General features: G+C 34.6%; 2 protein-coding genes across 2 annotated transcripts; both read left to right on the forward strand.

The window, feature by feature from the left end:
- On the forward strand, window positions 236–1,622 carry LOC110272168 (skin secretory protein xP2-like). Its single transcript, XM_021124060.1, has 4 exons — window positions 236–331; window positions 536–1,180; window positions 1,412–1,488; window positions 1,605–1,622. The coding sequence occupies exons 1-4, from the start codon at window positions 322–324 to the stop codon at window positions 1,620–1,622; spliced, it is 750 nt and encodes a 249-aa protein (XP_020979719.1). The 5' UTR covers window positions 236–321.
- On the forward strand, window positions 2,607–5,483 carry LOC110272169. Its single transcript, XM_021124061.1, has 6 exons — window positions 2,607–3,797; window positions 4,302–4,388; window positions 4,594–4,659; window positions 4,863–4,955; window positions 5,238–5,336; window positions 5,433–5,483. Exons 1-6 carry the CDS (start codon window positions 2,607–2,609, stop codon window positions 5,481–5,483), a joined length of 1,587 nt encoding a protein of 528 aa, XP_020979720.1.

The raw sequence follows: 15,460 nt of genomic DNA on the forward strand, positions 1-15,460 counted from the left end.
TGTATATAGTATTTTTGTAAATATATATATAATAATGAAAAGTGTTTGAATTAAACAAAAAATTAATTGCTGAAACTAAGTATTAATTAAATGAAATTTTCTCACCAAAACCAAATATGGATTATTTTATAAGTTGTTGGAGCCTTGTAGGCTGTTCAAAAAGTATACATAATACCAAGTCCTAAGGGTGTGGATGTATAAATAGAGAGCTAGCCTTAGTGTCGATCTCGCTCTCAGAGAAGACAATTAGAGAAAAGACATACATTCTCATACATAAAAGAGAAAAACGAAAAGAAAGAAAGAAGGAAACACATCACCAAAATGTTCAAAGGTTTGCAAAATAACCTTTTTCATGTGAATTATCTTTGAATTGATCCTTCATTCCTTACCTCTTCGGTTTTGTTTCTTTGCTCATTAATGCAAAGAATAGGGAACATACCAGAATAAAACTCTAAATCCTTTATTTAATTTTTAGTGAGTAAGATATATATGTAACATTTGAGACTTTTTTTTCTCTTTTTGATTTGTCATGCAGTGTTGTCTGCAAACATACACAGTGCCATGCCCAAGAGCTTTGTGGCTGGTCCATCACTTCATATGCTGAGACCCATCACATGGAATGATAGGCCGGCTCCAAGAAATGATAAGCTGGTACCAGAGCCAAAGTCAGCTCTGATTCCGGCTCCAATTCTGGCACCGGCTCCGAGCCCAGCTTTGGCTCCGGTTGCGGTCCCAGCTCTAGTTCTGGCCCCAACACCGGCTCTAGCCCTAGCTCAAGGTACGGTTTCGGTTTCAGCTCCAGCTCAGGTCTCAACACCAGCTCCAGAACCGGCTCCTGTCCTAGCTCAACGTCCGGCTCCAGCATCGGCTCCGACCCTAGCTCAAGGTCCGGCTCTAGCTCCAGTCTCGACACCGACTCCAGCATGGGCTCCAGCTCCAATTTTGACACCGGCTCCGGCTGCCATAGAAAATTCATTGGAAAAAGAAGGACAAGAAGAGTTACCACCATCACGATCTGCACAATCGTCAAAAAAGTCTAAGGCTAATAAGGGAAAAAAAAGAAAGGGTAGTGAATTCGAAGTAGCCTCATCGGCTCCTAAGAAGCCTAAGAAAAAAATTATTTGGACAAATTACCTTCATAACCTATTCCTCCTAGCCATAAGGCACATTGGAATACATAGTAAGTTTAATATCTAACATTTTTTATTTATTTTTTTTCTAACCAGGTTGATTGACAGGTCGAGGGACAAACAAGATTTATTTTAGTCAGATTATTAAAAAAAAAAGCTTAATTTCAAGAGACTTTTAGAATTTCTTAAATCAGATTTATGTTAAATCTATTTATTTATTTTAAAAGAGCTTCATATGTAATTGTTTCTCATGTGTTGGTGTTTATTTTTCACTTGTCCAGAGGCGGTGCCAAAGAAAATTCTTGAGGTGATGAATGTGCCTAACTTGACTAGGGAAAATGTTGCCAGTCACTTGCAGGTTTGTTTTTAATTTCTAGTTATTTCACTTATACATACATGATTTTGCTTAATTTGATAGAATTATAGTAGTAATTCCCTATTTATGTTTATGGTTCTTTATATATGCTTGATAAGTTGATATGGAGCCACTGAAAGAATCTAATATCTGTTTGGTTGAATTTGATGAGTTTGTAAACTTGGATATTTTGAGTGTAATATTGCAATGACTGTTTATTAATTTAGTAGTTAAAATTTTGATTTAACATTTATAACCTTTCGATATTATAATTTTAAATGAGTTAAATAATCAATTTTAAAATATTTTTACTTAAAATTTTATTATAATTTTATATTTTACGTATTTAATTTATTTTTTAGATTTTATGTAAACCTAAAATCTCAAATTTACATGCCTTGATATGTATACTAATAAAGTAATAAGTCCTAATAATTTCAATATGCATGTGATACCTAACAAAATTATGCATCTAAAATTCACAAAAAGTAATTATTGACTTTTTGTTTTGTTTTCGTATTTATCATATCACCTTATACGAATCTAATTAAACCATCTAATTCGATGGTACTATATGGTATTACTAATTTACTATAAAAATGATTGATGTTGGTGAAATACTATCTAACTGAAAAATCCTGTTTGACATAATAAAGGAAGCCACAAGTTTGCTTCGAAGCAAAAACTGAAATTTTTTTATGAATCATTAGCTCAAATATGTGTACTTAGGTTTTCATTGGTGTTTGGTAACATGATAAAAGTTAGCTATTTTCTAGAAAGAATTCGGATTTTATTTTTGAGGCTCACTACTCATAACATGCAGAGGTATATATACCATGAATTGAGATGATTTGTGTTGGTGAGTATTAAACCACTCTTCCACCTTAACCCATGACAACAATAAAGACGTCTCACGGTCCACAAATTCAGCCCAACAGAATACACAAATTAAATTATAATTTAATTTATGTATTCTGTTGGGCTGAATTTGTGGGCCGTGAGACGTTTTTATTGTTGTCATGGGTTAAGGTGGAAGAGTGGTTTAATAGTGAGAATTATTAAGAAGAAGAATAATGTAACATTCTGAAATAATAAGTGCTAACGTTTATGCATGCATACACATGCAGAAATACCGCATATTTCTGAGAAAAATTGCAGAGAAAGGGATAATTGCAGGAATATCTGACAGAACCCTAAGGTCAAAGTTCGCTGCTGAGCTTCCAATTAAGATGATCAGAGCGTTACAAGCCTTATATGAGAAACTTAAAAATAATAATAATTTTGGAACCCCCTTACCCATTTCATTGATCCAAGCTCTCCTTGATTACCATCACCCTTACAACCCTAATTTTCCTTACCTCATTCCAACCAATAATAACACTGCCTTGAACCAAGTCATGAGTCTTGGAGTTGCACCCCAATTCCTTGGACCAAAAGCTCCTATTGGTAATGCAAACAACAACACTATGATCCACCATCAGGTTCCAATTTATGCTCCATATGATCCAGTAATGCATCATCAAAACTATGCTCAATCACCAATGGGGATTAACAATCATCAGCAGCAGAGGAGGTATGATCCAAGAGTGTATCATCAAAGCTATGATCTTGGAAAGGGAAACATGGTTTCTTTGGGAAACCCTAATGTTAATAATAACATTCCCATCATGATGAATGCTGCTCCTTCTTGTTACCCTAGTGTTCCCCCTGCAGGGATTCACAATCAAATGAAGTATAATTATGGTGTCCAATTCCATGGAGGGTTCAATGGTGTTGGTGTTGGTGGTGGTGGTGCAACTACTAATGCTGTTCCTATTCCTATTCCCATTTCCAATAACCACTATAATAGTAATGTTAATGAATTTGGATTCATGGATGGAGCTTCTATCAATAATGTAAATGTGGGAGCTTTTGGGAATAATGGAAACTATCCTGCTTCGGTTCAAGGATGTTATGTTCCTCCTGGATTCTATTCTCCTCCTCCTTCTCCGGAATGTTATGCTTCTCCTTCTCCTCCTCCTCCTACTGGATATTATGCTCCTCCGCCGCCTCCTCCTGCAACCGCGCCTAACAATAATCTAACAATTATTGATGAACTTTCGGCAATGTTGCTGCATCATGCAGCAGCACAAAAGAATTCAGGAGGGATCCAAGACCAAGATTTGCCTCCGCTAGTTGAAAGCCCTTGCGACAGCAATGAAGAACACTCTAAAAATGCAAGTGCAATCAATGAGGATCAGAGTATTCTAGATGATGATTACGTTCTTTCCAACCTTCTCTTCATGCTAGAGGACATGCATATTCTTAAAGAGGTACATGAGTTATTTAAAAATCAAAAGTTATGTGCATGGATTTAACTTTAATGCATGCCTATCTACTTTTATATTCTCAATTAACCAAAATCTTTGATTGAATTCATTTGCCAAATTATCTAACTCTAGTACTATTTTATGTTACTACCTTAAAGGATTACCGTTACTCTTTAAAATTATCAATGGTATGATTAATATAGGGTTTGGAAGATCATTGCCTAGGAGGTAGTAATTTAGATAAACATTTTTTACGGGTAATGTAGATTATCACTTGCAATATAAACGTTATAGATTATTTTAAGAGTTAAATTTTGATGCATTTTTAATATAAAAAATTTTATACAATTATAAAATTATATTTGTTGTTTTAGATAAATATTTATGCGATTAATAAAAAAAATTTTTATTAACGTAGTATTACGTAATTAGATACACGTGCTGTAAAATTACTTTACTATGATAATGTATTATGTATTATTCACTTGCTTCGTCACTTTTTTATAGTATGACCAGGCAGCGGAGAAACAAGACGGCAATGAATTTTTTAAGCCTCACTCATCCACTTCTAATGTGGTGCAATCTCCTGAACAGGTACATTATGTTTTTCATTTTTCAATATAGATGGTTAAAGAATTATGAAAAGTTTATCATCACCTCAACCAAAATATTTTAACTAAATTACCTACTACTATAAAAGTTTCAAAAGAAAAATTGTTGTTAGATAATAATGTAGATCTTTAATGATATCACGTCAAAATTAATCTTTCCGTCTACATTTTTTTTCTTGTTTGATCAGGTTGGAGGGAACCAAGTCCCTGATGACTTTTTTGACTTTTCTGGCTCGGCTAATCTTATTCAACAGGTTCATCATACTTTAGATAATTTTTATTCACATTATTTATAGTTCACTGTTAGAGAATATATTTTCATCTTTAATTTCGAGTATAAATATAGTTGAAAAAAGTTAAATGATAATCTAACATATTTTAATTAAATTATTTAATATAATACATATTAATATCTTGTCTTAAACTAAAATTCTTAATTGCAACATGACAAACTCAGATTTCTGGAAATGTGATTGTTCCATTCAATGAAAACAACATGAATCTGTCAACTGAGACTTCAAAAACAAGCAACAACTACAGTCCAATTCAGGCAAGTAGCTACTAGTACATACCACATTTTATTTCTACCAATATACATGTGTTATTGTTCACTATTTTGATGAAATAAGAGCTTAGAGAACTATATAGAGAATTATTGAATCTCCAAAAAATTAGAGATGAATCAAACTCGATTTGAGGCTAATTAATTAGGCCTAGTATACCAATTATTATAACAGGTCAACTACATGGATCATATGATGTCATAGTATTTTGTTGTAGATTAATTAACGAATGAACGAACCAATTGAATGTCTCAAACTTTTGTGAACAGGGCGATAATGAATTTCTGGATATTGAAATCTCTGATGAGATGTTCACCACTACAAACAATGGCTCTCCAATAACAAGTAACTACTCAGTTTCAAAGCAGGCAAGTAAACCTACTAGAACCTGTAACTATTCTTAATTGAATTGAATTTGAAAATGTTTTCTAATATAGGAATTTTTTACTGAAATACAAATGCAGGATTGGGACAAGACCCTCATTGAACTCATGTTTGGGAATCAAGCAAACTAAGCTTAGGGCCATCAAAGGGTTGCTGCTGATGAGGATCTTCACTTGACGAACTTACACCTTATATACATTGCTCAGTGCTAAGATTAAGATTATGAAAAGCTATTAGAACTTAATTATAATTGTTGTTACATAAATAATACAGGGAGAAAGTGTTGTTTAAATAACATGAACTGTTTACTTTATATGTATGCTTCAAATTTTATGGAACTTCACCTAACTATGGTGCATTTTCAATTCATTTTCTTTAATTTTTCTTTTACTACCTGTTTTTTAATATTTTTAAGTTATTGAAAGTTTAATTAAAGATGGTCATTTCTAAATGATTTGTACAGTTATGTCAGCTTGATCTAACGTCTAAGATTTGCCATTATTTTCATTTTGGTCCTTATTACTAGTCCCTGCTGTATTTTCAATTTGGTCCTGCATAAGCAGAAAATTAGAAGACATTCATTATATTAGAAATTAAAATTAAAAAGAAATTAAATACCTGTTGATCATGGTGTGGAGTTGAAGATTGCGCTATTTTGAATCGTTGAATGAAAGTTTGTATAGTGGCAAGTTCAATTTGACATTGTTTGATTAAGTTTCGATAACGACAGATAAGCTCAACAGGACCAGTAATAAGGTATCGCTTCCACAAGTTTGCTTCAATACCCAAAGATCTTGCTGCTTCTTGTTGCTCCTCAGGTTTCACTTTCTGGTTTCTGCCAAGAATCAAATAATTTTATAACATTAAACATATATTATATCAGAAAAATAATTTGAAACTTATTCATACAAAAAAAAAAAAAAAAAAAACTGAACAATTTGTGCACATCACATGCTCAAGAAGAATACTTTAAGGAAGAAGGTATGGAAAGTAGTCACAGACTGATTTAAGTTGTCAGAGGTGCAGAAAGTATCATTCTAAAGTTTCGTGCAGAGTAGGATTAGGAGTGTGTTTCTTTTGTGGATAACCTGGACACCTGGCCTGAAATTGCTCAAAGAAGAAGAAGTAGTATGAGACTGGTAGGGTACAGTTGAGGGATCTGAGATACTGATAAGAGGTAATTGTGAAGTAGTCGAAAATTTTTTAAGTATTTTATTTGATTCTGGAGCTACACATTCATTCATAGCATTTGAAAAGGCTAGTGAGTTAGGATTGAAGATTGTAGTTTTGGGTTATGATTTAAAGGTGCATATATAATGCCACTTCTGAAGCCGGTAGACTAGGTTAGAATGTCCACAAGTATCATTCCGAGTCAAACAGCATGATTTTCGTTCATGACTTAATTTGTCTGCCGATGACTGGTCTTGATCTCATCTTAAGATTGGATTGGTTTTATTAAGAACCACGTGCTGTTAAATTGTTCTGAAAGGACGTTGCATTTTATGTCGGAAGGGTCAGAAAGGCCGCTTGTGATGAAAGACTATTATTTGAACTCTGTAATTGTGAACTGCAGTAGGTGTGAATGTGAGGGTGTTGTTCTATAAGCGACAAATGTGTCAGGTAAGAAACAAAATTCAGAGCAAATTCCGGTTGTATGTAAATTTTCTGAAGTGTTTCTGGACGATATTCCTGAATTCCCTCCTGCTCAAGAAATTGAGTTTGCAATTGAGTTGATATCTGGAGCCGGGCCAATCTCAATTGCTCCTTATCGAATGTCTCCGTTGGAATTAACTGAACTCAAATCTCAGCTGGAAGAACTGATGAGTAAAAGTTTTATCCGGCCGAGTGTTTCTCCGTGGAGAGCACCAGCATGACGGGTAAAGAAGAAGGATGGGAGCATGCGTCTATGTGTTGACTATCGACTGCTAAAAAAAATTACTGTGAAGAATAAGTATCTGTTACCATGAATCGATGATTTGATGGATCAATTGCAAGGTGCTGGAGTTTTCTCTAAGATTGACTTATAATCTGGGTACCACCAGATAAGGGTTAGAGACGAGGATATTTCGAAGACTGCCTTTAGAACGCGATATGGTCACTACGAGTACACGGTAATGTCTTTCGGGTTAACCAATGCCTCCACAGTATTCATGAACTACATGAACAGGATTTTTTTTTTTCCGTTTCTGGATAAGTTTGTAGTCATCTTCATTGATGACATATTGATTTATTCTAAAAATAATGAAGAGCATTTGGGTCACTTGCGAACTGTGCTCCAAATCTTGAAAGAGAGAAAGTTGTACGCCAAGTTATCTAAATGCGAGTTCTGGAAGAGTGAGGTGAAATTTCTTGGTCACGTGGTAAGTCAACAGGGATTGCTGTGGATCCTGCTAAGGGTAAGGCGGTAATGGACTAGGGATGACCAATTTCTGTGACAGAGATTAGGAGTTTTCTCGCTTTAGCGGGTTATTATCGAAGGTTTATCAAAGGATTTTCACAACTCACTTTACCTTTAACGAAGCTGACTAGGAAGGATGCACCATTTGTCTGGACTCCTGAGTGCAAAGAGAGTTTCCAAGTATTGAAGCAGAAGTTGACTACTACATCTATATTGGTGTTACCCAAGTCAAATGAACCATTTGAGGTATATTGTGATGCATCACTGAAAGATCTGGTGTGCGTGTTGATGCAGCACCGTAATATCGTGGTATATGCCTCACGGTAGTTAAGGCCGCATGAGATAAACTATCCGACTCACGACTTAGAGCTTGATGCCATTGTGTTTGCTCTAAATGGTTGGAGGCATTACCTCTATGGCGTCAAGTTTCAAGTTTTCTTAGATCACAAAAGCCCGAAGTACCTTTTTGAGCAAAAAAAACTGAATATGCATCAGAGGAGTTAGATGGAGCTTCTAAAGGATTATGAGTTCGAGTTGAATTATCAACTTGGGAAAGCAAATGCTGTGGCGAACGCTTTTAGTCGAAAGTCTCTATGTGCTGCTTGGATGATGTTACGAGAGGAAGAATTGCTAAAAGCGTTTGATAGTCTGAAATTGGGGGTTAGAGAAGAATCTGGTACATACTTTACGTTTAAGTCAATTGCAAATTTCAAGTGACTTTAAGTCTGAACTCTTGAAGGCTCATCGAGATGATAATATATTACCAAAGGTGTTTCTGGCGATTGAGCTGCAAGAAAAGCGGTGGAGAGTATCATGGGACAAAGACGAGCTATGGAGATTCAAGGGTAGGATCATTGTGTCAGATGTTGGGACTTTGCGGAAGGATATCTTAAGAGAGGCACACAAAAGCGGATTTTCTACTCATCTGGAAAGTATTAAGATGTACCAGGATCTGAAAGCAATGTTCTGGTGGCCGAAAATAAAGAACGATGTAGCGTTGCACGTTTCCAAGTGCCTAACTTGCCAGAAAGTTAAAATTGAGCATCAGAAACCATCAGAAACCCTTCAGCCCTTAGAAATTCTGCAATGGAAGTGGGAGAGTATTGCGATGGACTTTGTGTTGGACTTACCTAGAACTCGAGTTCGTTATGATGCTGTTTGGGTGATTGTGGATCGACTAATAAAGTCAGCTCACTTTCTACCCATTCGGATGAATTGTATATTGGAGGAGTTAGTACATTTGTATATTAAGGAGATCGTGAGATTGCATGGCGTGCCTTCTACCACTATATCTGACAGAGATCTTTGATTCACATCAAGGTTCTGGGGGCTTTCCAGCGGGAATTTGGGACTCATTTAAGTTTAAGCACATCATATCACCCTCAAACAGATGGTCAGTTAGAGAGAACAATTCAAACCCTAGAAGATATGCTGAGGGCTTGTGTTTTGGACCAGCCGGCAAGTTGGGATCGATATATGCCGCTAGTGGAGTTTGCATATAACAATAGCTACCATGCGAGCATCGGAATGGCTCTATATGAGGCTCTGTATGGAAGGATGTGTCAATCTCCGCTGGGCTGGTATGAGGCTGGAAAGAAAAGCTTGTTAGGGCCCGAATAATAGCTGAAACCACTGAGTAGATAAAGAAAATCCGAAGCCAAATGCTTGTCACTCAGAGTCGTCAGAAGAGCTATGCTGATCAAAGGCGAAAGCCTTTAGAATTTGAAGAAGGAGAGCATGTGTTTTTGAGTGTTACTCCAACAACCGGAGTGGGTAGAGCAATCAAGATGAAGAAACTAAATCCCTGTTACATGGGTCCATTTGAAATTCTGAAGAGGATTGGACCGGTAGCCTATAGGATTGCCTTACCGCCACATCTTTTGAACCTGCACGACGTATTTCATGTGTCGCAGCTTCGGAAGTATACTCTCGATGCAGGTCATTTCTGGAACTAGAATCGGTTCAAGTAAGAGAAGATCTGACGCTTCCAGTACTCCCGGTTAGGATCAATGACACCAGCATCAAGCGATTGCGCAGAAAGGAAGTATCATTGGTGAAAGTACCTTGGAGTCAGGTTGGAATTGAAGAACATACTTGGGAACTTGAATCGGATATGCGGAAGGACTACCCACACCTCTTTTCAGGTAACTAAATCTGAATTTTGAGGGCAAAATTCTTAATTAGGTGGGTAGGATGTAAACCCCGCAAAATTAGCGAATAATTAATCAATAAATCAATTTTTAATAAAAGAAATTAGAACTATGAATTTTATAGTTTAATAAGAACGAGCTAATTAAATAAGAATTTTGACACTAATTTCAAAGAATTTGGCCCAAGATTGGACCAAAGGAGTCGAACCGATCGAATTGGGCCCAAACCGAGCCCGTGGGCCCAACCAACTCATTAAACAAAATGAGCATCAGCTCATCTCCTTCTCCATTTCACCATTTCACGCTGGGAAACAAGGAGAGGTGAAGAACACAAACTTCAAACCCTTGTTCTTGTTTCAAATCTAAATAACTTTTGATCCAGAGCTACGATCGCCGCACCGTTTGCGGCCACGCGTTGAGCTCTACAAAGCTCGGTGCACAATTTGTTAAGAAACTTTCATTTTTATTCCCAGTCTCTCTTTTCCCAAATTTTTGAAAATTATATAAGTGGATGTTGAGATTTTGGTCCTTTTATGTTATAGGATTCGATTAGCTTGAGGAAAATATTCAATTTTGCTTCATTGGTGTTTGAGTAAGGTGAAAATCCTAGAACCCTAGCTAATTCATTGATTAAGTATGTTGGGTATTGAATTTTGGGTATATATATGTGATAAATTTGCTAGGTGGGTGTGATATGAAGCCATTGGAAATGTTGGAAACTTAATTGGAAGCTTGGAGTTAGTACTAGTTACTGAATTTTGGTGTTGAAGGCTTGCAAACTTATCTAAGTGGATTGTCTTGGGTTATACGATGAAATCGGCCAAGGTATGATTTTGATTTTTCGTATTTAACATATAATGTCTTGTGAAAACTTAGGTTAGATGGCCATAGGATAGGTTGGAATGATAAAGTATGTTAAATGCTTAGTACTTACTTTTGATAATGATTGATGATATGGTTTGAGCATGTGTTGGTGATCATTGTTATGATGGAAATAAAATACTAAATGGTGATTGAATAATAATTGACAAGTTGATAATATTGATTATGCATAGATGATGGATTGTTGATAATCTTGTTGATAAAATGGAGGAATTTAGGTATGAGGTTATGTAATATTGAGGTATGATTAATTGTGATAGGATGTGAAGATTTTGGTATTGTAAATGGTGTGTTGTGGTGCTAGATTTTGTGTATGGCAGGTTGGTTTTGAATTGGTTTTGGTAAGAATTGAGGTTTATGAATTTTTGTGAAAACCTAATCTTTTACCAAATTTCGGCGGGATATAACTTGATTTTCGGACCCTAAAATTATTTTAATTTTTTTCATATAAAAATTGGGTCAGTGAGGCTTACGCCGTTTGAAGAACAAATGAAAAAATTTTAAAACGAAAAAGTTATGCGCGTCGGAAGTTTGGTGAACAAAATTAAAATTATGCAGCACTTAGCCAATTTTCTTCTCTACAGGATTTACATACGCGACCACCTGCACGCGACGCGACCAATCCTTTTGGATTGGGTATCTCGCGTACGTGAACAGTGGATTTCGGGAATTGTGTACGCGACCACTTGCACGCGACGCGGCCATCCCTTTCGGGTTTGGTTCCTCACGTACGCGAGTAAGGTGCTTGCGTACGCGATGCCCCTGTTTTCAACAAATGAAGTTTTGTGTTTTAAAACCTAATTTTGAACCTCTAAGCCTCTATTCTTACTCTTTTAAACCTAAATCTTAGTAGAAGGCCTAGTAATGAGATGAAGCTAGGGAAAAGGAGGTAACTTGAGAGATGAAGTAAGGTTAGAAAGTGATGATTTATATATGAAAAATGTGAATACATGAAGTATATGTGATGCAATGGCTATGATGAATGGTTGTGAAATGATTATGAAAGATTATGAATGTTTATGCGGCTTATGCACTAAATTTTATCTAGATACGAGTTTTCCTGGGTAAAGTACCGTGGCTTGCCACCACGTGCTCTAGTCTGAGACTCGATACTCTGTTGACCCTACGATGTAAGGGTGACCGGGCACTTATAAATTCTCGGGAAGGGTACTCCCATTAAGCAATTTTATATATGAGAAACATAGACTCTTAGGGATGCGCATCGGAAAACAGTCTAGGGTTTAGCAGCCGGACTTGTCGGGTTGGCTTTATAATCGATAAATGAGACTCATCAGTCATAGGGCAGGCATACATCATATGCATATTGTTTGAATTGCTTGCTTGTGTATTTATTGGGAATGCCTAAGTGATTTTAAAATGCTATTTGTTATACTTGCTATCTGTATTACTTGTATTCTACATGTGTCTGCCATTATCTGCTTGTTTATCTATGTGATTTCACTGGAGTTGGAAGAATGGAGGAGAGGCGGAGAGATTGAGGGTTTTAGTTTGGTTTTGGTTACGTTAGAACCTTAGAGGACCACCCGTTTATGGTTTCAACATTAGTTCTTTAAGATTTATAATTTGAGTGTTGGCGTTCTAGGATTTCCTAGCCTCTGGTTTTTTCGAGACCTTATATCTTATGTATGCGGCACCTTTACTATACTGAGAACCCCCAGTTCTCATTCCATACAGATATTTGTGTTTTTCAGATGTAGGTCGAGAGGCACCTCACTAGGTGTCTGGAGTTCTGCAACGAAGTGGATATTTTGGAACTTTGTTTCGTGTACTGTTTATATATGATCATATGTATAGAACTATCTTAATGACTTGTTTTATTTTGTACCTCTTAAAGGAGTATGGAGAACTAGGGTTTCATATATATGTTTTGGGACTTGGGGATATATATTTATGTATGTAAATATTCTCCGGCCAATCTTAGCTTTGTAGGCTGAGTTAGGAGCTTGTTATTTTGTACTTTTGATACCCTCTAATCTTGTGTTCAGTGTATATATGTTTACAAACCTTAGCTTTCTTTGTACACAAGTAATTCCTATTTTTCAGTGTTGCGCTTTTAATTTGTATTTTTGTTTTACCTATCCTTCAAGGCTTCTCGTATATTATATTCTTTCAGTAAATGAAAACGAGTTAAAATACAAGTAATATTTTGAAAGGAAAGGGCTAAGGGTTTCGGTTTTGGTATAAGAGGAAGATTAGTATTTAAAGTTTTTTTTAAAGAGTAACATTATATTTGTATATAGAAATCGAGGTACAATTTGAAATTATATAAGTTTTCGGGTATTTTGGATAATAAATAGAGTACGGGGATAAAAATGGGTATTTTATAAAAGTTCAGGGTTATTTTTATTGATATTGAGATAAGTGAAGTTTCAAATATAATTTTGTAAAAATATTGAGCTAAAAATAAAAGATTTAAAAGTTTGAGGTTTAAAACATAGATAACAAGAATTTAAGAATAAAAGCTTTACGATATTAATTTTTTAAGAACAGATATAAATATTATTTATTTATCATTTAAAATATCTTATTTATATTATATTATTGTTATTATTATTTTGTTAAGAATATTATCTATTAAAGATATTATTAATATTATTATAAGTCAGAGAAGAGTAAATAGAGTGATATTAAAAGTTTTAGAGAACGTAGACTTAATTAAAGTATTTTATAATTCTTTTCCATAAGACAATTAGGAAAAAACGAGGGAATAATGTAAAGATAATTTATATTATGGAATGATAGAAAAGAAAAGAAGAGAAAACGAAAAGAAGTAAAAAAATAAAAGAGAAAGGTGAGAAAGAAAAAAAAAAGAAAAAGAACAAAAAGAAATGGATGTATTAAGTAAAAAGATCTCTCCCACAGAAGAACAGAGAGCAGTAACTGAAAATATTATAATGAATGTTTGCCACAGTAGAGCAGATAGAAAAGAATGTATTAATTAAAGAGATCTCTACCGCAGTAGAGTAGAAAGTGAAGATTGAAAAGAAATTGAGTGTTGTTGGGACTTAGTGCCAAGTGTCTATTGAGGACGGCGATGCGTAACGCTCACTTGATACTATAGGGATGGCTCAATGAGGACAGCGATGCATAACGCTCACTGAAAATCAAAATTAAAGGAAGGTTTCTCCATGAGGACGGCGATGCGTACGCTCGTGGAGGGGACGTTAGTTGAGATAAAGACGGCGGTACGAAACGCTTATCTCAAGACTAGTGTCCGGAATCGGGCAACAAACCGATACATGAGTTCATGGCCTATATAGGACTAGGCATGCATCATACTTATTTGTGCATATTTGTTTGTGATTGTGTTTTCTGTGATTGTATGTGCTTGTGATTGGATTCTATGTTCTGTAATTACTGAGTTGGATTATACTTTATTGACTGTTGTTATTGATTGAGAATATAATGAAACGAACGTAACTTCTAACCCCGACCTTACTAAGAACTTCCCAATTCTTATCCCCTATTTCTACCCTTTTTAGCTATAGGTGCAAAGGTTTAGTGTAGAACTACAGGAGCATAAAAGATTATATTTACGAGTTGAACTATTAGATTTTATTTTCTCCTCGTCATTTATTATTTTAGTTTTTAGAGGAGTAAAATTTGTAATTGAGGATCATTGATTAAGTCTATGCATATATGTTATGTGAATATATATATATATATTTGTGATTAAGTAAGTAAAAGTAAAAATTATTTCGTTTTCTTAATTAAATATTCAGTTTGTATTTGCGAAGGCTCGATATTAAATAAAAATGGTATAAAATAAAAAGATTTAGAGGTAAACAACGTCTGAATTTTTGATACGATTATAATGTGCTAAAAATTAGAGTGTTACAAATTCAAACCGAAATAAAGAAAAAGAGAGGAAATTGTTCTCATCTTTGAGTTTGAAATTGATGCTGCTTCTCACTTCTTAGAAGCTCTTACGATAATTTCTTATATAAGAAAATGAAGATCATGATTCTTTCTTAAAAAACTTTATATGGGCAAAATTATAAAGATGGGAATTATATGAAAAATTTTGGTCACAAATCTTAGGAGAAATTATATGAGAGTGATGTGAATGAGAGAAATTGTTTGATCAAACTAATTTTTTGAAAAGAGGTCTTAAATTTGAGAAGATTAGAGACAGAATTATATGAATACAAGTTCACTAACTCTTTTTATTTTTTTAATGTTCGGTTTTCACTCTTTCTCTCTTTTGTTATTTTTTTTTCTCTTTGTATAATTTAGTGTTATTTAGTGAAGATAGAGTAACATATGATGGTGAGAGAGAAGGGTAATCACGTTATAAATGAAGGGAGAGAGATTTTTTTTTTCTTTCTTCTTGTATGATCTTATCTCATTTATCTTCTTTAAAAATCAAGACATAAAATTTTAACATGTAATTTATTAACAAGAAGGAAAGATGGCTGAAGTTGTGAGAGAAGAGGAGAGAGAAATTAGTGTCTTAGATGATGTAATCTTAATGACCTAATCATAATTATCACTAGATTAATTTATCATATGGTGACTTAATCTTGTGGTAAATAATGAATAAAAAAGGGGATGAATATATAAATGATAAAATATGTGGTTAAGATTAATTTTTGAAGGATAATTACTAATAAAAATGATAATTATTGATAATTTATTTTATCATATTAAATAAAAC

Source organism: Arachis ipaensis, chromosome B05, assembly GCF_000816755.2.
Source record: "Arachis ipaensis cultivar K30076 chromosome B05, Araip1.1, whole genome shotgun sequence".
NCBI classification, from domain to species: domain Eukaryota; kingdom Viridiplantae; phylum Streptophyta; class Magnoliopsida; order Fabales; family Fabaceae; genus Arachis; species Arachis ipaensis.